This window comes from Ranitomeya variabilis, chromosome 5 (genome assembly GCF_051348905.1).
Source record: "Ranitomeya variabilis isolate aRanVar5 chromosome 5, aRanVar5.hap1, whole genome shotgun sequence".
In the NCBI taxonomy this organism is placed as follows: Eukaryota; Metazoa; Chordata; class Amphibia; order Anura; family Dendrobatidae; genus Ranitomeya; species Ranitomeya variabilis.
Window position 1 is genome coordinate 244,416,676 of NC_135236.1, and position 22,869 is coordinate 244,439,544.

General features: G+C 41.6%; 1 protein-coding gene across 1 annotated transcript in view; it reads left to right on the forward strand.

Moving 5' to 3' along the window:
- Window positions 1-22,869, forward strand: part of LOC143775610 (uncharacterized) — a 148,541-nt gene that overhangs the window by 86,941 nt on the left and 38,731 nt on the right. Inside the window, exon 4 of the mRNA XM_077263952.1 lies at window positions 8,510-8,564. Within this exon, the coding sequence (XP_077120067.1) occupies window positions 8,510-8,564 (55 nt within the window). The remainder of the gene's footprint in view (window positions 1-8,509; window positions 8,565-22,869) is intronic.

The window sequence follows — 22,869 nt, forward strand, 5'->3', positions numbered from 1 at the left end:
GCAAAGTGTCAGATCAGTGATCTTACACTATAACATGATGCCCCCCTGAGGCAATGTTATAGTGTAAAAAAAAATATTTTCACATGTGTAAAAAAATTTTTAAAAAATCCCCCCCAAAAAATATATTGTTCCTATAAATACATTTCTCTATCTAAATTTAAAAAAAACAATAAAAGTACACATATTTAGTATCGCCGCATCCGTAACGACCCGACCTATAAAACTGTCCCACTAGTTAACCCCTTCAGTGAACACCGTAAAAAAAAAAAATGAGGCAAAAAACAACGCTTTATTATCATACCACCAAACAAAAAGTGGAATAACACGGGATCAAAAAGACAGATATAAATAACCATGGTATCGCTGAAAACGTCATCTTGTCCCGCAAAAAAGGAGCCGCCATACAGCATCATCAAAGAAAAAATAAAAAAGTTATAGTCCTCAGAATAAGGCAATGCAAAAATAATTATTTTTTCTATAAAATAGTTTTTATCTTATAAAAGTGCCAAAACATATAAAAAATGATATAAATGAGGTATCGGTGTAATCGTACTGACAAGAAGAATAAAACTGCTTTATCCATTTTACCAAATGCGGAACGGTATAAACGCCTCCCCCAAAAGAAATTCATGAATAGCTGGTTTTTGGTCATTCTGCCTCACAAAAATCAGAATAAATAGCGATCAAAAAATGTCACGTGCCCGAAAATGTTACCAATAAAAACGTCAAAATGTGGTAATGTAAAAAATATTTTTTGCAATAAAAAGCGTCTTTCAGTGTGTGATGACTGCCAATCATAAAAATTCGCTAAAAAACCCGCTATAAAAGTAAATTAAACTACCCTTCATCACCCCCTTAGTTAGTGAAAAATAATAAAAAAAAAATTATTTATTTCCATTTGCCCATTAGGTTTAGCATTAGGGTTAGGGCTAGGGTTAGAGCTAGGGTTAGGGCTAGGGTTAGGGTTAGGGCAAGGGTTAGGGCTAGGGTTAGGGCTAGGGTTAGGGCAAGGGTTAGGGTTAGGGCTAGGGTTAGGGTTGGGGCTAAAGTTAGGGTTAGGGTTTGGATTACATTTACGGTTGGGAATAGGGTTAGGGATGTGTCAGGGTTAGGGGTGTGGTTAGGGTTACTGTTGGGATTAGGGTTAGGGATGTGTTTGGATTAGGGTTTTAGTTATAATTGGGGGGTTTCCACTGTTTAGGCACATCAGGGGCTCTCCAAACGCGACATGGTGTCCGATCTCAATTCCAGCCAATTCTGCATTGAAAAAGTAAAACAGTGCTCTTTCCCTTCCAAGCTCTCCCGTGCACCCAAACAGGGGTTTACCCCAACATATGGGGTATCAGCGTACTCAGGACACATTGGACAACAACTTTTGGGGTCCAATTTCTCCTGTTACCCTTGGGAAAATACAAAACTGGGGGCTAAAAAATAATTTTTGTGGAAAAATAAAAGATTTTTTATTTTCACGGCTCTGCGTAATAAACTGTATTGAAACACTTGGGGGTTCAAAGTTCACACAACACATCTAGATAAGTTCTTTGGGGGGTCTAGTTTCCAATATGGGGTCACTTGTGGGGGGTTTCTACTGTTTAGGTACATTAGGGACTCTGCAAACGCAATGTGATGCCTGCAGACCAATCCATCTAAGTCTGCATTCCAAATGACGCTCCTTCCCTTCCAAGCTCTGCCATGCGCTCAAACGGTGGTTCCCCCCCCCACATATGGGGTATCATCGTACTCAGGACAAATTGGACAACAACTTTTGGGGTCCAATTTCTTCTCTTACCCTTCATTTTTGTTAAAAAATATGATTTTGTATTTTTACGACTCTGCATTATAAACTTCAGTGAAGCACTTCGTGGGTCAAAGTGCTCACCACACATCTAGATAAGTTCCTTAGGGGGTCTACTTTCCAAAATGGTGTCATTTGTGGGTGGTTTCAATGTTTAAGCACATCAGGGGCTCTCCAAACGCAACATGGTGTCCCATCTCAATTCCAGTCAAATTTGCATTGAAAAGTCAAATAGCGCTCCTTCCCTTCCGAACTCTGCCATGCACCCAAACAGTGGTTTACATATGGGGTATCAGCGTACTCAGCACAAATTGTACAACAACTTTTGGGGTCTATTTTCTCCTGTTACCCTTGGTAAAATAAATCAAATTGGAGCTGAATTAAATTTTGTGTGAAAAAAAGTTAAATGTTCATTTTTATTTAAACATTCCAAAAATTCCTTTGAAACACCTGAAGGGTTAATAAACTTCTTGAATGTGGTTTTGAGCACCTTGAGGGGTGCAGTTTTTAGAATGGTGTCACACTTGGTTATTTTCTATCATATAGACCCCTCAAAATGATTTCAAATGAGATGTGGTCCCTAGAAAAAAAATGGTGTTGTAAAAATGAGAAATTGCTGGTCAACTTTTAACCCTTATAACTCCCTAACAAAAAAAAAATTGTTTCCAAAATTGTGCTGATGTAAAGTAGACATGTGGGAAATGTTACTTATTAAGTATTTTGTGTGACATATCTCTGTGATTTTAGGGCATAAAAATTCAAAGTTGGAAAATTGCGAAACTTTCAAAATTTTCGCCAAATTTCCATTTTTTTCACAAATAAACACAAGTCTTATCGAAAATTTTTTACCACTATCACAAAGTGAAGTACAATATGTCACGAGAAAACAATGTCAGAATCATCAGGATCCGTTGAAGTGTTCCAGAGTTATAACCTCAAAGGGACAGTGGTCAGAATTGTAAAAATTGGCCCAGTCATTAACGTGCAAACCACCCTTGGGTTTAAGGGGTTAATGGGGTTCGTAGTCCTGTGTCAAATTTGAGTCCTGAACTGAACTTTTTAAAAAGTGAACCCCGTGAACCCAAGCATCCCAGTAATAGAAATCCATCAGAGCTCCTGCTGATGGTTCTGATTCTGATGACTGATGACTCTCTTTTCCATTCTCTTCTGTATGTACACAGGTCTTTAGTGGAAAAGGGGGTTTAATATCTAATGTTTTAAGTAGAGCAGACAAAAAATATATAAACAAGGAGATACATGGAGATGAAAGTGCATGAGTTTTAAAGTTGTGCTGTTTTCTGAAAGCAAATAAAGAAAGTAGTTATGTTCACATCCAACTTATATTAATGGGAGAGGCAACCCTTCAAGAGAAAAATCTAAAACTTGAATCAGGCTGCAAATGACATATCAAGGTGTCTGAAATTGAATTTAAAATAAACACTAACATATGTAAAATCAGGTTTCTCCATGTAAAAGATGTCCATAGCCTTTAAAGGGAATCAGTCAGTAGGATTTCAAACTCCTATTTCACAACCTACAGTATATTACTGGGAGAGGCAATTCTGAAACTTGATTGTTCTTTCCTGAGAAATCCACATTTGAATTGATATGTAAAGGAGACTGTAGATATGAAACCTCTGTCACTTCCGATATGTTCCCCACACTGCGCCGTCTCCTCCTGCTTGACTTTCAAGGGAACCTGTCACCCCCCAGGCGTTTGTAACTAAAAGAGCCACCTTGTGCAGCACTAATGCTGCATTCTGATAAGGTGGCTCTTTTAGTTCGGGGCCCTGTTTTTGAAATTTGTCCCTCATACCTCGAAATCGCCACAGGGGCACATCTTTTTCCCCTAATCCAGACGCCTCCCAGCCATCACTCATGGCCTCTGCGTGCCGGGCGCCGCCTCCTCTTCCTTCATTAGCGTTCCCGGCGCCTGCGCTATTATTTTTTTTTCGGGCATGAGCAGTTGCGCTGCCTTTCGAACTTACAGCGCAGGTGCTGGGGACGCTAATGAAGGAAGAGGAGGCGGCGCCCACAATGCAGAGGCCATGAGAGACGGTTGGGAGGCGTTAGGGGGGAAAGACCTGCTCCCGTAGCGATTTCGAGGTATGAGGGACTAATTTCAAAAACGATTCTTTCAGCAGTGCCAGGGACCCGAACTAAAAGAGTCACCTTGTCAGAATGCAGTATCAGGGCTGCACAGGGTGGCTCTTTTAGTTACAAACGCCTGAGGGGGGTGACAGGTTCCCTTTAAGGCTCTGTGCTATATGATTTCAAGCAAATGAGCAGTCAGACAAGCAGAAAGAGGCAGCAATGGGCGAGAACTAGAGCTGGAGTGAACCACTGACTCACTTGCATATCAATTCAAGTGCTGATTTCTAAGAAACGGTATTGTTTGACATGTCTTTGAAAGAGCAGCATACAAGCATAAACAGTTTGTGGAGTCAAATCCTGCTAATAGATTCCCTTTAAAGTATTCAAAAATATTATAAGAGGGGGGTAAAGAACTCCATAACTTTACTTTGATTTTAAGCATCTACATTAGCTGGCATATTATCTCCAGGGTATTTTTAGAATATATTCAAATAGTATGGGTGAAAGCAGTTCTTCCTGCATAAGTCTTAGTTTTACCCCAAATTTAAGCACATGTAAAGAATATTAAAATCACAAAAACAAAGTCATTTGGGGGTAAAACCATGTGCTTTTAACATGCAATTCTAAAGCACATTTAGGGTACCGTCACACAGTGCCATTTTCATCGCTACGACGGCACGATCTGTGACGTCGCAGCGTCGTATGATTATCGCTCCAGCGTCGTAGACTGCGGTCACACTTTGCAATCACGGCGCTGGAGCGATGCCGAAGTCCCCGGGTAACCAGGGTAAACATCGGGTAACTAAGCGCAGGGCCGCGCTTAGTAACCCGATGTTTACCCTGGTTACCAGCGTAAACGTAAAAAAACCAAACAGTACATACTTACATTCCGGTGTCTGTCCCCGGCGTTCTGCTTCTCTGCACTGTGTAAGCACCATAGCCGGAAAGCAGAGCGGTGACGTCACCGCTGTGCTCGCTTTCCGGCCGGCAGGCGCTCACAGTGCAGAGAAGCTGAGACGCCGGGGGACAGACACCGGAATGTGAGTATGTACTGTTTGTTTTTTTTACGTTTACGCTGGTAACCAGGGTAAACATCGGGTTACTAAGCGCGGTCCTGCGCTTAGTTACCCGATGTTTACCCTGGTTACAAGCGAACGCATCGCTGGATCGCTGTCACACACAACGATCCAGCGATGTCAGTGGGTGATCAAGCGACGAAAGAAAGTTCCAAACGATCTGCTACGACGTACGATTCTCAGCGTGGTGTCTGATCGCAGTAGCGTGTCAGACACAGCGATATCGTAACGATATCGCTAGAACGTCACGAATCGTGCCGTCGTAGCGATGAACATTTCACTGTGTGACGGTACCCATAGAGTGTGAATGTAACCTTAGGATGAATAATGATCAGATGTGTTATCTTGTGATTCTCACACATCATGGGCCAATAGTAGGAGCAGTAGAGAGATAAGACGCGATACACCAAACTTTATCTTTTAGGCATAGTTCACACTGAATTGTGCTCGATACACTCATTTAAAATACTGGATGCTTGTCTTAATGTCACACTCATGTCCTGACTGATGGGCGTGAGCCAAGGGGGTTTGTGGCCCCACTGTGCCATGAACCAGACTATCCTGGAAGGGGTGTGACTATGACAGCTGCCTTGGTTTTCACTGGAGCCTCTGATGGTGAGGTCAGGCTTGTGCGGCAGGCAGCTGCCAGGTGCTACTCCAGGGTGGTGTCTGGCTGTGGCTGCTGATCCCACTTGGAGAACAGGAACACTAGGACAGGTGTGGGCATCAGGCAGGACTAGCAGATGAGCACGGATGAAACTCAGACGAGTAGGCTGGCACGGCTGAGACACAAGGCTGGCAGAGACAGGACTGGCAGGAATGGCAGAGACACAGGGCTGGCAGGCACGGCAGAGACACAGGGCTGGCAGGCACGGCAGAGACACAGGGCAGGTTTGTGTGGTGCATGAAGGAACAGGTAGGGACCTGTACACACAGGAGGTGCAGGTATGGATATGTAGTATGAAGGAACAGGTGGGGACCTGTTCACACAGGAGGTGCAGGTAGGAAAACAAGCTGGAAGGAATGGAGTGGAAAGGAACAGGTTGGGACCTGTTCACACAGGAGAGAACCACAAGGCTGTGGATAGGAAGGGTAGAGCAGCAGGAGATGGAGCAGCAACAGAAGCTAAGCAGAGCGGAACCGCAAGGAATGCGGAGAGGAGCTGCAGCAAGAGGTCTCTGCAGCAGCAGAGCAGAGTAGAACGGAGCAGAACCACAGGAGTGTGGAGCAGAGGCAAAGCTGCAAGAGAGCAAAGCCCAGGCAAAGTCACAAGGGTTCAGAACAGGCAGAGCCGCAAGAGTGCGGAGCATAAGAAGACTGAGAACACAAGGAAAGACACAGAAGGGAAGGAAGTCACAGACAAGGAGACAGAGATAGGACTAAGTACAGACAAGGTAATGGAACAAGACAAGGTACAAGAACAAAGACACAGGGACCAGGATATTCTGCCTCCTGGAGGGCGGACAAACAAGATCAAGGCAAGGCAAGGAGAAAAGCCTCTAGAGAGGGAGTAACACAGAGCAAGGCCTGGCAAACTCAGAAGCTAAACACTAACTGAGTTTACACATTGCACAGGCCCAGTCCACTGGGTGGAGCTGCACTAAAGACTGAAGGCATTTTGGTAATTGGTCAGGAACAGATTAGACAGGTGCACCTGATTCCTATAAGAACCAGAGAGCTCAGGCGCTGCCCCCCTATGCACACAGCCAGGAAGCATGCAGAGAGCAGAGGCACAGAGTATGGAGCTGGCAAGAAACAGAAACCCCATCATGACCTGGAGCAGTGGGTAAGATAGTGTGAGAGATGAGAGGCCATGCCGTGATGCCAGCAGAGTTGTTAAACTTAACTAATTTATTCTGTTTATAGTACATTGTCATTTACAAAGCGAGGAATATTTTTGACATTCATTAATATCAAAACTAGGCACTAATTAAGAGATTATTATGGGACTTTTAAACTGAGTTACAGTCATTAGTAGTGTTGAGCATTCCGATACTGCAAGTATCGGGTATCGGCCGATACTTGCTGTATCGGAATTCCGATACCGAGATCCGATATTTTTGTGGTATCGGGTATCGGTATCGAAACAACATTAATGTAAAAATGTGTAAAAGAAAGAATTAAAATAAAAAATATTGCTATACTCACCTCTCCGACGCAGCCTGCACCTTACCGAGGGAAGCGGCAGCGTTCTTTGTTTAAAATTCGCGCTTTTCTTTCCTTTACTGAAGTCCCGGCTTGTGATTGGTCGCGTGCCGACCATGTGGCCGGGACGCAACCAATCACAGCAAGCCGTGACGTAATTTCAGGTCCTTCAGGATTTTAAAATTACGTTCCGGCGTTGTGATTGGTTGCGTCGCAGTCACATGGGCAACGCAACCAATCACAGCAAGCCGTGACGTAATTTCAGGTCCTTAAGGATTTTAAAATTACGTCCCGGCTTTGTGATTGGTTGCGTCGCAGTCACATGGGAGACGCAACCAATCACAAGTCGTGACGTCACGGGAGGCTGGACACGCGCGCATTTTAAAATGGGCGCGTGTCCAGCCTCCCGTGACGTCCCGGCTTGTGATTGGTTGCGGCGCGGTCAACCAATCACAAGCCGGGAGGCTGGACACGCGCGCATTTTAAAATTTTAAAATGCGCGCGTGTCCAGCCTCCCGGCTTGTGATTGGTTGATCGCGACGCAACCAATCACAAGCCGGGACGTCACGGGAGGCTGGACACGCGACCATTTTAAAATGCGCGCGTGTCCAGCCTCCCGTGACGTCACGGCTTGTGATTGGTTGCGTCTCCCATGTGACTGCGACGCAACCAATCACAAAGCCGGGACGTAATTTTAAAATCCTTAAGGACCTGAAATTACGTCACGGCTTGCTGTGATTGGTTGCGTTGCCCATGTGACTGCGACGCAACCAATCACAACGCCGGAACGTAATTTTAAAATCCTGAAGGACCTGAAATTACGTCACGGCTTGCTGTGATTGGTTGCGTCCCGGCCACATGGTCGGCATGCGACCAATCACAAGCCGGGACTTCAGTAAAGGAAAGAAAAGCGCGAATTTTAAACAAAGAACGCTGCCGCTTCCCTCGGTAAGGTGCAGGCTGCGTCGGAGAGGTGAGTATAGCAATATTTTTTATTTTAATTCTTTCTTTTACACATTAATATGGTTCCCAGGGCCTGAAGGAGAGTTTCCTCTCCTTCAGACCCTGGGAACCATCAGGAATACCGTCCGATACATGAGTCCCATTGACTTGTATTGGTATCGGGTATCGGTATCGGATTGGATCCGATACTTTGCCGGTATCGGCCGATACTTTCCGATACCGATACTTTCAAGTATCGGACGGTATCGCTCAACACTAGTCATTAGCTGTTCCTTACAAGAAACCTAATATATCCCAAAATAATAACTGTAATTGGGCTATTTACTATCTAGAAAATAGGCAAGACACCGAATAAAATAGGTTCACAAAATATTGAAAAATTACCTATAGATATGTATATTCCTTCTTTGTAAAATGTGCAATTATTGTTTTGCAGAATGATCTACTAGACACAATTTCATCAAATGAAGATACAATTACGAGTGTACAAAGTAAGAATAATGGGCGATATATCTTCCATTATGGATTCAGATGAATAAATGTTACATAGTACAATTTTATATATATTATTCTTAGTTACTGAAGATTTTAGTGATCTAAATAATTTGTGATACCTTTGCGTATTCACATTAATATTTATTCATTTTGATATGTAATTATCATATATGTACATTTCTACTGCACAGTATGCAAATATTACACATTCCACAGGGGTTTTGTTACTAGACCATGTATAACCAAGTGCTTTCATATTAGTGATGAGCGAGTGTACTCGTTGCTCGGGTTTTCCCGAGCATGCTCGGGTGGTCTCTGAGTATTTGTAACTGCTTGGAGATTTAGTTTTTGTTGACGCAGCTGCTTGATTTACGGCTACTAGCCAGGCTGAGTACATGTGGGGGTTTCCTGGTTACTAGGGAATCCCCACATGTGTTCAAGCTGTCTAGTAGCTGTAAATCATGCAGCTGAGGCAACAAAAGCTAAATCTCCGAGAACTTACAAATACTCGGAGACCACCCGAGTGTGCTCAGGAAAACCCGAGCAACGAGTATACTTGCTCATCTCTATTTCATATATCTAATATTCAGAAATACTTATAAAAGGCAGTACATATTCCTTATTACTATACACTATATCTGCTACAGGGGTTGTATTAACCATAAGCTATTAAATAATGTGTATGGTTCCAAAAAATGAGAATGTACAGTCGTGTTCAAAAGTGTTGAGATTGATACAAATTTTGTTTCTCACAAAGCTTGCTGCTTCATTGTTAATAGATCAATTAGTCTTATTTTTTATGGTTACTGACATACAATTATCAACATTTCTTATCCTTTTAAACTTTTCAGGACAAAAATATTAAGTTTACGCAAACATTCTTTAAGATGTCTTCATTTTGCCCTAACATACTGGATATCATCTTTTTGGGCCAACTGACTGATGGCAGCCCATTCTTGCCTAATCAGTGCTTTACCCCTGTCCTCTGCAGTACAGTCCCTGTACTTATAGCAGAATATCAGTCTGTTCTCAATATTTTTCTTGAAGAGAGGTGTCTTCTTTTCTGCTCTCTTTGACACCTGGCCAGTTTTTAAAAGCCTTTGCCTCACTGTGTGCAGATGCACTGACTCCTGCCTGCTGCCATTCCAGAGCAAGCTCTGCACTAGTGCTAAACTGATAAAGTAGCTCACTCCTCTTTAGGAGAAAGTCCTGACACTTGCTGAACTTCTTTATGTGCCCTAGAGCCTTCTTCTCAGCTCAGCTACTGAATCTCTGTTTCTGAAGTTTTTGTGACCCAATAAATTATTTATTTATACTTTTTCATAACAATCATTAATGAAAATTGCCACTATAAATGATGCAGGAAACAATGAGAAAAACAAAATTTGTGTTACTCTCAAAACTTGTGAAATCTCATGCCAACTATGCCTTTTTTTACACAGAGTAAACTGACATGCGGTTTCAAATGTTTCATGTTTCAAATCCGCAACGTGTCAATTTCTCTTATGGGTACGCCGAGTTTTATGTGCAGATTTTTCACATACACTTGCATTTGAAATGGGAAATCTGTAGGTAAAAAATGCGTTTGTGTTTTTTGTGTGTATCTGCTGCGCAAACACATAAAAACACATGTAATCTGCACATGACTATATCAATTACATTTCGTCAAAGCCAAATACCAGAAGTGTAAAAAACTAAGCAGTTTATTTAAAACATGACATACCAACAAGAATCAAAAAACGCTAAGTAAAAAACGCAATAAAAATGCACATGAAAAAACACAGAATAACGCATTAAAAAAACACAGGTAACCTAATTTACTTTATATTTGCCAAAATGGTGCAGAATATATGCAACATCAAAAACTCAAAAAAACTCATCGGGAAAACATAGACTAACATCTAAATGCAGCATGCAAAGTACATGTCTCCGGCCTCCACATCATGCCTCTAAGGCTGAATTTGAGCATTAACTGATGGAGTCTTTGCCTGATTTCTTGTTTTCACCTTCACTTGGTTATAGATAGGGAAGAGCAGATCCATGGATATTCGGGTTTGTTGGGTTCTGTCAAACTAGTGTTAAAAGTTCAGCTTGGGACCCAAATGTGACCCCGAATTTGACACAGACCTGAACCTAATAAGTGTCAATGGGGCCCAAACGTCAGTGCTTTTACATGGCAGTAATATGGCCATAGTAAGGGCTAAGTGGCTGCAAAAGGAAGCTAAATGGGGCAACAGCACTACAATTCCCCCAGTAGAGTAAAATTATTTTTTGTACCACAAATGAGAAAGAGATGGCTGCAGAGTATAATTATTTTTTAGACACACTACTGGTACAGACTCGGCTGCAGAGTACACAGAGGTTTTTTGGAACAGTACTCCCACAGGCAAGGGTGCAAAGTACATACAGGGGCTTTTTGGCACAGTACTCCCACAGATATGGGTGCAGAGTACAAACAGTGGCTTTTTGGCACAGCTCTCCCATTGAGACATGAGCAGAGTACACAAAAAGGCTTTTTTGCAAAGTGCGCAGTCTAATTCTGTGCCTCACTCCACAGCCTAAAAACTTGTTGATTGGCTATGCTGCAACTAACTGTAATAGGCATCCGAACTCGAACAGCAAACCAGACATCCTGTTAAAATTCCATGTTCAGGGTTCAGTACCGGACACTAGGTGACTGGAACCCATGTCTGGACAAACCCTTGTATCTCAGCAGTGACTACAAGACGAATATGAGCATTATTGAAATATATTTAGGCATTAACTAAAAGCAGTCAGATGCCATGGGACCTTGCCCCAAATGCTATGCTTCAAGGGAGAGCACCTTCATATGTCCCACTACCAATGCTAACTTTATTCCTCTCACATAATTGCCATTATTATTTATGCTGCATCCTTATATTTAACATTTAAAGGTGATGTTTGGCCATAGGGTACAAATCTGCAGTCTCTCTATGTGACTGCATACTTGTACATACACACTGCATGCTGTGAAGATTCTCCTGGTATAATAATAATTATTTGATACCCTGCCAATTTTGCAAATTTTCCCACCTACAAAAGAATGGAGAGGTCCGGAATTTTTATCATAGGTACACTTCAACTGTGAGAGACAGAATCTTAAAATAAAAACCAGATAATCATATTGTATGATTTATATATAATTAAATTGCATGGGCTGAATGTGCTTTATATACTTCTGGAAACATTCTGGCTAGACGTGTCAGACCTCAATAAATGCATTTGTTGACACTTTCATTGAGAGAGGCTGTGCACATCTAGTTGGCCCATGTCCGCACGTATGCAAAGCACATCCTTGCTGTCACACACGCTGCTTCTCGTACCAATACCGGAGAATCCTCACAACTTGCTGTGGAGATGCTGTGAAAATTCTCAAGTCTGCAATTATATAGGGAGACTTCAGACTTGAAGCCTAAGGCCAGACAACCCCTTTAACCTCTCTTGCTTTACTCTTCCATCAATACCCACCCCTTAATATCATATCCACTGTGATCCCCCATTTCTGGCTCTTTATTTCAGTGTGAGTCCTTTCCTCATTTTCAGTTTCATTGCATAATGATGCTTTTAAAATAAGCCTGAGGGTCCTTCTATGCCACCGTAATAAATACTGACATAAATATTTCACGACAATTTCTTAGCTTACTTCACATTCGCATAATTGTTGTTTCTGCTATACAAGCTGAACAAACACCAGACTTCAATTACTGAACATGAATAGTTTCTTGACCTGTAATATAAATAGGCAGTAAATCAACATTGGCTGAAATAAAGGCAGTAAGAAAAAGGCAGCAGTAATGGGAAAAGCTTTAGTTTACCAAAATATTAGACACAGAAATATGTGTTCTTATTAACATTGGTTACCGCTAGCCAAATACAATGGTTTTCACATATACCAGTACATGTAATTTATAAATACCTGATGACTGCACCAATATATAAAGCCGATGGTCTTACTCCAAAATAGGTGTCGGCACATTGCCAAAATAATGTGCATTTTATGTGATGCTGAAAGTGGGATTTCTGAAATTTAATTGCAGAAAAAGATTTTGCTATAAGATACGAAGGATAATAAAAGTGTATTCCCAACTTATAAATTGAAGACATCTGACCAGGGTAGGCCACCTTATGATTTGTGTGGCCGCGTACTAGCACCTGGAAAAGAAGGGTATATGATTGATGCCACTGTATGGCTCACTGCTCCCCGTCCTGCGCAGTTTCTCTTACAGAACAGCTTGAAAAGATACACATTAGTGAATGCTTGACAAAGAAAAATTTATGATGATTGAAATTTTGCAAACACTTTGGTGAATTAACGCCTTAGAGCGAGAACAATAGCACAGCATGGGTTACAAGCACCCGGGGCAAGGCAGTTATGGGACCCAATTGATTATTATATTATTATGGAGTCCATGTGAGTTCAGTTTTGTGACAATTTTTAAATTGGAGTAAAAGATTCTGCAAACAGGGCTCTTTAATTTAGTTTTTTAAAAGTGCCACAACGCTGAAGCTAGAAGGCCCCCCTATAATCAGTGGGTCTCCTCTGTTTTCATCTCATAACTAAAGAGTTTGTCCAGTACTTTTATGTTGAAGTCCGTCCTTGTGAGGTGCACTCATATGGTGCTGGGCAGCTTGCCTGATCTAATAGTATGTGCATCATCAACAGGCTGTAAGCCAAAAACTCTGCATCAAACCTATCTGTGTGACTGGCGCCCTATGCCCCATCTGTGTGCAATTTTAATACTCAACATCCAGCCCATCCATGGTTTGTGAGTGGTTCATTTATTAGTATTTTGGACCTGTGCTGCCCACACCTTTATCATGGGGATCTGCTCCATCCTGTTAGTGTATTGGTATTATAACCTGTGTTGGTAAGTAAGGTCGCCTTTTTTCTGTGATTTTTTTTCCTATACTTAGGATAGGTCATCAATATTAGATCGATAAGGGTGCAACATCCGGCACCCCGTCTCACAGTCTCACAGCGTTTCTCAATGCTGGCAGCGGCCAGATGTGGTCAGTTACAGAGTGGAACAGTACAGCTCTGTATTGTGCCTGCAGCTGGGTTCTGCAGTTCCACTCAGGCAAATAGTGGTGGCTGTGCAGTACCTGGCAGTAGCCACTGTAAAGTTGGTGGAGCTGTGATATGCAACTCCACAAATAATCACATCTGGCTGCTGTCAGCATAGGGAACAGCCACAATTCTGTCCCAACACCTCCTGACCAACTTTTCTCTTCATCTTGTTCCTCCTATCTGGCATAATTGGATAATGATATCACATTTATCTTTTAATGCTCTCTGGCCTGAGTTATTCCCCCAGTGAAAGTATTCCCAGCCTCACTCAATGAAAGTGTATTGAATAAGGCCAGGAACAGTCTAGTTGTAATGTGACTGGGAGTATGCATATCCCATACTTATGGTCACATGACTGCTCGTTCCTGGAGTCACAAGTCTAGAGTCACATATAGTGGCAGCTGACTTGTAGCTCCAGATCAGACAACTGCTTTAACCTTTCAATTTTCCATTTTCAGTCATTTTTCCTACCCTTCTTCCTAGAGTGATAACTTTTTAATTTTTCTGTCAACATAGCTATATGAAAGCTTGTTTTTTGCAACTCTGCATTGTTTTAGAGATTTTGCTGTTACATTGTTCATTGTTTAACCCCTTCACCCCCAAGGGTGGTTTGCACGTTAATGACCGGGCCAATTTTTACAATTCTGACCACTGTCCCTTTATGAGGCTATAACTCTGGAACGCTTTGACGGATCTTGGCGATTCTGACATTGTTTTCTCGTGACATATTGTACTTCATGTTAGTGGTAAAATTTATTCGATATAACTTGCGTTTATTTGTGAAAAAAATGGAAATTTGGCGAAAATTTTGAAAATTTTGCAATTTTCCAACTTTGAATTTTTATGCCCTTAAATCACAGACATATGTCACGCAAAATACTTAATAAGTAACATTTCCCACATGTCTACTTTACATCAGTACAATTTTGGAACCAAAATTTTTTTTTGTGACGGAGTTATAAGGGTTAAAAGTTGACCAGCAATTTCTCATTTTTACAACACCATTTTTTTTTAGGGACCACATCTCATTTGAAGTCATTTTGAGGGATCTATATGATAGAAAATACCCAAGTGTGACACCATTCTAAAAACTGCACCCCTCAAGGTGCTCAAAACCACATTCAAGAAGTTTATTAACCCTTCAGGTGTTTCACAGGAATTTTTGGAATGTTTAAATAAAAATGAACATTTAACTTTTTTTCACACAAAATTTATTTCAGCTCCAATTTGTTTTATTTTACCAAGGGTAACAGGAGAAAATGGACCCCCAAAGTTGTTGTACAATTTGTCCTGAGTACGCTGATACCCCATATGTGGGGGTAAACCACTGTTTGGGCGTATGGCAGAGCTCGGAAGGAAAGTAGCGCCATTTGACTTTTCAATGCAAAATTGACTGGAATTGAGATGGGACGCCATGTTGCGTTTGGAGAGCCCCTGATGTGCCTAAACACTGAAACCCCCTACAAGTGACACCATTTTGGAAAGTAGACCCCCTAAGGAACTTATCTTGATGTGTGGTGAGCACTTTGACCCACCAAGTGCTTCACAGAAGTTTATAATGCAGAGCCGTAAAAATAAAAAATCATATTGTTTCACAAAAATGATCTTTTCGCCCCCAATTTTTTATTTTCCCAAGGGTAAGAGAAGAAATTGGACCCCAAAAAATGTTGTGCAATTTGTCCTGAGTACGATGATACCCCATATGTGGGTGTAAACCATTGTTTGGGCGCATGGCAGAGCTTGGAAGGGAAGGAGCGCCATTTGACTTTTCAATGCAAAATTGACTGGAATTGAGATGGGACGCCATGTTGCGTTTGGAGAGCCCCTGATGTGCCTAAACACTGAAACCCCCTACAAGTGACACCATTTTGGAAAGTAGACCCCCTAAGGAACTTATCTTGATGTGTGGTGAGCACTTTGACCCACCAAGTGCTTCACAGAAGTTTATAATGCAGAGCCGTAAAAATAAAAAATCATATTGTTTCACAAAAATGATCTTTTCGCCCCCAATTTTTTATTTTCCCAAGGGTAAGAGAAGAAATTGGACCCCAAAAAATGTTGTGCAATTTGTCCTGAGTACGATGATACCCCATATGTGGGTGTAAACCATTGTTTGGGCGCATGGCAGAGCTTGGAAGGGAAGGAGCGCCATTTGACTTTTCAATGCAAAATTGACTGGAATTGAGATGGGACGCCATGTTGCGTTTGGAGAGCCCCTGATGTGCCTAAACATTGAAACTCCCTACAAGTGACACCATTTTGGAAAGTAGACCCCCTAAGGAACTTATCTAGATGTGTGGTGAGCACTTTGACCCACCAAGTGCTTCACAGAAGTTTATAATGCAGAGCCGTAAAAATAAAATATCATATTTTTTCACAAAAATGATCTTTTCGCCCCCAATTTTTTATTTTCCCAAGGGTAAGAGAAGAAATTGGACCCCAAAAAATGTTGGCCAATTTGTCCTGAGTACGATGATACCCCATAAGTGGGTGTAAACCATTGTTTGGGCGCATGGCAGAGCTTGGAAGGGAAGGAGCGCCATTTGACTTTTCAATGCAAAATTGACTGGAATTGAGATGGGACGCCATGTTGCGTTTGGAGAGCCCCTGATGTGCCTAAACATTGAAACTCCCTACAAGTGACACCATTTTGGAAAGTAGACCCCCTAAGGAACTTATCTAGATGTGTGGTGAGCACTTTGACCCACCAAGTGCTTCACAGAAGTTTATAATGCAGAGCCGTAAAAATAAAAAATCATATTTTTTCACAAAAATGATCTTTTCGCCCCCAATTTTTTATTTTCCCAAGGGTAAGAGAAGAAATTGGACCCCAAAAAATGTTGGCCAATTTGTCCTGAGTACGATGATACCCCATATGTGGGTGTAAACCATTGTTTGGGCGCATGGCAGAGCTTGGAAGGGAAGGAGCGCCATTTGACTTTTCAATGCAAAATTGACTGGAATTGAGATGGGACGCCATGTTGCGTTTGGAGAGCCCCTGATGTGCCTAAACATTGAAACTCCCTACAAGTGACACCATTTTGGAAAGTAGACCCCCTAAGGATCTTATCTAGATGTGTTTTGAGAGCTTTGAACCCCCAAGTGTTTCACTACAGATTATAACGCAGAGCCGTGAAAATAATTTTTATTTTTTTTCTCAAAAATGATTTTTTAGCACCCAGCTTTGTATTTTTACAAGGGTAACAGAAAAAATTGGACCCCAAAATTTGTTTTCCAATTTGTCCTGAGTACGCTGATACCCCATATGTGGGGGGGAACCACTGTTTGGGCGCATGACAGAGCTCGGAAGGGAAGGAGCGCCATTTGGAATGCAGACTTAAATGGATTGGTCAGCAGCTGTCACGTTGCATTTGCAGAGCCCCTGATGTACCCAAACAGTACAAACCCCCCACAAGTGACCCCATACTGGAAACTAGACCTCCCAAGGAACTTATCTAGATGTGTTTTGAGAACTTTGAACCCCCAAGTGTTTCACTAAAGTTTATAGCGCAAAGCCGTGAAAATAAAAATTCTTTTTTTTTTTCACAAAAATGATTTTTTAGCCCCCAGTTTTGTATTTTTACAAGGGTAACAGGATAAATTAGACCCCAAAAGTTGTTGTCCAATTTGTCCTGAGTACGCTGATACCCCATATGTGGGGGGGAACCACTGTTTGGGTGCATGACAGAGCTCGGAAGGGAAGGAGCGCCATTTGGAATGCAGCCTTAAATGGATTGGTCTGCAGGCGTCACGTTGCATTTGCAGAGCCCCTGATGTACCCAAACAGTACAAACCCCCCACAAGTGACCCCATATTGGAAACTAGACCTCCCAAGGAACTTATCTAGATGTGTTGTGAGAACTTTGAACCCCCAAGTGTTTCACTACAGTTTATAACGCAGAGCCGTGAAAATAAAACATCTTTTTTTTCCCACAAAAATGATTTTTAGCCCCCCAAATTTTTATTTTCCTAAGGATAACAAGAGAACTTGGACCCCAGAAGTTGTTGTTCAATTTGTCCCGAGTACGCTGATAACACATATGTTGGGGTAAACCCCTTTTTGGGCGCACGGGAGAGCTCGGAAGGGAAGGAGCACTGTTTTACTTTTTCAACGCAGAATTGGCTGGAATTGAGATTGGACGCCATGTCGCGCTTGGAGAGCCCCTGATGTGCCTGGACAGTGGAAACTCCCCAATTCTACCTGAAACCCTAACCCAAACACACCCCTAACCCTAATCCCAACGGTAACCCTAACCACACCCCTAGCCCTGACACACCCATAATTCTAATCCCAACCCTAATCCAAACGTAAATGTAATCCAAACCCTAACCCTAACTTTACCTCCAACCCTAGCCCTAACCCTAACCCTACCCCTCACCCTAACCCTAAACGTGACTGAAATACGTGTCACTAAAATACGTGTCACTAAAATACGTGGCACTGAAATACGTGGCACTGAAATACGTGGCACTGAAATACGTGGCACTGAAATACGTGATACGTGGCACTTAAATACGTGGCACTGAAACACGTGGCACTGAAATACGTGATACGTGGCACTGAAATACGTGGCACTGAAATACGTGGCACTGAAATACGTGGCACTTAAATACGTGGCACTGAAATATGTGATACGTGGCACTTAAATACGTGGCACTGAAACACGTGGCACTGAAACACGTGGCACTGAAACACGTGGCACTGAAATACGTGGCACTGAAATACGTGGCCCTGAAATACGTGGCACTGAAATACGTGGCACTGAAATATGTGGCACTGAAATACGTGGCACTGAAATACGTGGCACTGAAACACGTGGCACTGAAATACGTGATACGTGGCACTGAAATATGTGGCACTGAAATACGTGGCACTTAAATACGTGGCACTGAAATATGTGATACATGGCACTGAAATACGTGGCACTGAAATACGTGGCACTGAAATACGTGGCACTGAAATACGTGGCACTTAAATACGTGGCACTGAAATATGTGATACGTGGCACTGAAACACGTGGCACTGAAACACGTGGCACTGAAACACGTGGCACTGAAATACGTGGCACTGAAATACGTGGCACTGAAATACGTGGCACTGAAATACGTGGTACTAAAATATGTGGCACTGAAATACGTGATACGTGGCACTGAAATACGTGGCACTGAAACACGTGGCACTGAAATACGTGATACGTGGCACAGAAATACGTGGCACTGAAATACGTGGCACTGAAATACGTGGCACTGAAATACGTGGCACTATGACTGTCAGAAAATGTTCATTAAACGGTTAGGGGTGAGGTTAGGGGTAGAGTTAGGGTTAGGGTTTGGATCCCTTTATCACCTTGATGGTGGTGGGTGGCTTTTCAGTGTGTTTTCTGTTTTTTTTCGATAAAAATGCATGCGTTTTTAACGCAAACAAACGCATGTGCTTAAAAACGCAAGAAAATACTGCAGGTTGTATTTCTGAAAATGAACGCATGCAGAAAAAAACCGCATGCGTTTGAAAACGCGACCAAACGCGTACAAAAAAACCGCATGCGTTTTCAATGTCAAATATAGGGAAAAAACGCATGCGTTTTTTTGTGCAAAAAACGCTGCAGACAAAAACGCAAGTGTGAAACCAGCGACGCTTTTTATAGCAAAAAAGTTTTTGCGTCTCCACATTTTGAGACCTATAATTTTTCCACATTTTGCTCCACAGAGTCATGTGAGGTCTTGTTTTTTGCGGGACGAGTTGACGTTTTTATTGGTAACATTTTCGGACACGTGACCATTTTTGATCGCTTTTTATTCCGATTTTTGTGAGGCAGAATGACCAAAAACCTGCTATTCATGAATTTCTTTTGGGAGAGGCGTTTATACCGTTCCGCGTTTGGTAAAATTGATAAAGCAGTTTTATTCGTCGGGTCAGTACGATTACAGCGATATCTCATTTATATCATTTTTTTATGTTTTGGCGCTTTTATACGATAAAAACTAAAATATAGAAAAAATAATTATTTTGGTATCGCTTTATTCTCAGGACTATAACTTTTTTATTTTTTTGCTGATGATGCTGTATGGCGGCTTTTTTTTTGCGGGACAAGATGACGTTTTCAGCGGTACCATGGTTATTTATATGCGTCTTTTTGATCGTGTGTTATTCCACTTTTTGTTCGGCGGTATGGTAATAAAGCGTTGTTTTTTGCCTCGTTTTTTTTTTTTTTTTCTTACGGTGTTTACTGAAGGGGTTAACTAGTGGGGCAGTTTTATAGGTTGGGTCGTTACGGACGCGGCGATACTAAATATGTGTACTTTTATTGTTTTGTTTTTTTTATTTAGATAAAGAAATGTATTTATGGGAATAATATATTTTTTTTATTATTATTTATTTAGGAATTTTTTTTTTTTTTTTTTTTTACACATGTGGAAAATTTTTTTTTTAACTTTTTTACTTTGTCCCAGGGGGGGACATCACAGATCATTGATCTGGCAGTGTGCACAGCACTCTGCCAGATCGACGATCTGCTGTGCAGGGCTGCAGGCTTTCCAAGTGTCTGCTCTGAGCAGACACTCGGTAAGCCACCTCCTTCCCTGCAGGACCCGGATGCCGCGGCCATCTTGGATCCGGGACCTGCGGCGAGGAGGGAGGTAGGAGACCCTCAGAGCAACGCGATCACATCGCGTTGCTCCGGGGGTCTCAGGGAAGCCCGCAGGGAGCCCCCTCCCTGCGCGATGCTTCCCTATACCGCCGGTACACTGCGATCATGTTTGATCGCGGTGTGCCGGGGGTTAATGTGCCGGGGGCGGTCCGTGACCGCTCCTGGCACATAGTGCCGGATGTCAGCTGCGATATGCAGCTGACACCCGGCCGCGATCGGCCGCGCTCCCCCCGTGAGCGCCGCTGATCGATGATGACGTACTATCCCGTCGGCGGTCATACGGGCCCACCCCACCTCGACGGGATAGTACGTCAAATGTCGGGAAGGGGTTAATGAGAATAACCAGGCGATATGACTTACAAAGTGAACACAATTGATTAAATGTATATTTTTGTTTTACTAATTTAATCAACTGAGAGACATTTTGCTTTTATTGGGCGTCAAGAGTAGAAATTCTGGTTGCTTCACTAAATATATGCCGCCAGCCGTTCTATGTTATGTGACTGACAAAACAGTGTTGTCATCTTCTGACTATAAGGAAAACAAAATAAATAAAATTTGAAAAAAAGAGTCACTTTTGTTTAGCATACAGTAAAGCAGAGATCCCCATACCAGACCTTATCTAAGACATTCAATCATAATTTACCCAATGTCACGGTGTCAAATGGTTCGTTAAAGAGAACTTCTGTCCTTATGTCGTATGACCTTTTCTTATAATACTACATTCATCTGCAGCAAACTGTCCACGTCTTATCTTGGCTGTTTGTTACGGGAGCCAGGAACCAGACCCATATTGATCAGAAGGTTCTGCTAGATGACATCTGCATTTGTTTTATTTCACTAATTAAGTGTTCAACATGTTAAACAAATGAATGAGTCGGCCATATCAGGTTGTCTTACGGACAACCAAATCTGCTGTGTGAGTTGGAAAATCAAATATTCTTATGGGACTTGGAGTTAATTAACTCATTCTGAAGAGAGTAAGGCATCTATGTACTCTAGTCATCCAAATTACTTTTACTTGTGGTAATTAGAACCATATTACAGATTCAGGAGAACCATAGCAGTATGTCCAGTCTAAGACTCAATTGATCTAATCTGAGCAGACAGTCTTCATTTATTACTATTTATGTAATGATATTTCTTCTTGAGAGCAAATTACATCCATTTTAGACCAAAGGTTTGTCCTTACTGACCTGTCTGTATGTTTACTCAGCTGCTGTATTTGTGTTTGCTAGACCATAAATGAATCCAATCTATGTCATGGTGGTTTAACTCTTGTTATCTGTAGAATTTGATTCTCATAAAACAGGAAATGACCATCCAGTTAATGCAGCTTTAGAATAATATTTTGCTGGCTAATGCTCACAAATATAAACTTTAGATTATTCTTTAGTTTACAACAGAACCCTGGCTGAGGTATAGTTGGACTCATCACAAGATTGGGCTGTAAATCTTTCTGGTTTCATGCTTTTTCAAAAAGATAGGTGAAAAAAAAGGAGGAGGAGTATGTCCGTGTGTTAGGAGTAATGTGAAAGAGAGAAAGATTGTGGGGAAGTTGAAACCTTGTGGGTGGAATTACATAAAGAGCTAAGTGATGACAAAATAATTATAGTTGTAATTTAGAGAACCTTCTTACAACATCACTGAGGAGTTGGGGGGTTGGCTGTATGATCAGATGGTGCCGGCTGCACAGGTGGCTAAAGTAGTGACTATGGGAGACTTTAATTGCCCAGATATTTACAGGGTTCATGTTTCTCCTTTTACCGTAAAAGAGACAAAATTTCTCAGCTTGTTGCAGGATAATTTTATGGGCCAATTCATCAAAGACCCCAACAAGAGGCTTGTCTATGCTCTGTAGGAAATGGTCATTTGTAGAAATGCAGAACTTGTTGGAAATGTCACTGTTCACGAACAATTTTGACTGGGAGCAGCTACTGTCAGATAGTGATATTGGTAAAAATGATAAATAAGGGTACTATAAATCTATACTTGTCAATCAAAATGCAAAATATATTCCTTTAACAAGCATACCTATTATTAGGAGGGTAATTAATGATAACAAAGGGTATACAGAATATATTATTCTGAGAGATCAGATCTAGAATTTACAAAAAAAAGAATCTGAATAGAATCTGTGAAAAAAAAGTAATCAAAGCAACTAAAATAGAAAAAGAACAGCAGGGAGCCAAAGAAAGTTAGACAAATACCAAGAATTTCTTTAAATATATAAATTAACTGTATATACGAAAGACGAGATTGTGGTGCATGGGGTCAATGCCAGTGCACATAATATGATGACCAATGTACTAAGTTGGCTAAAAGTAGTTATGACTGATACTGTACCAAACGACATGAAGCTAATGTGGTACTAATTTTTAAAAAAGGCACAAGATTTTCCAGGATAAATAAAGACCACTAAACTTTTTACTTTGGGCAAAAACTGATTTAAAGACTGAACCTAAGTGATGGAAGTGGTGTTCCTCAAGGTTCAGTGGTGGCTCCGCTATTATTCAATTTATGTATTAATGATATACGAGATAAGATTAATAGTGTTGTTTCTAT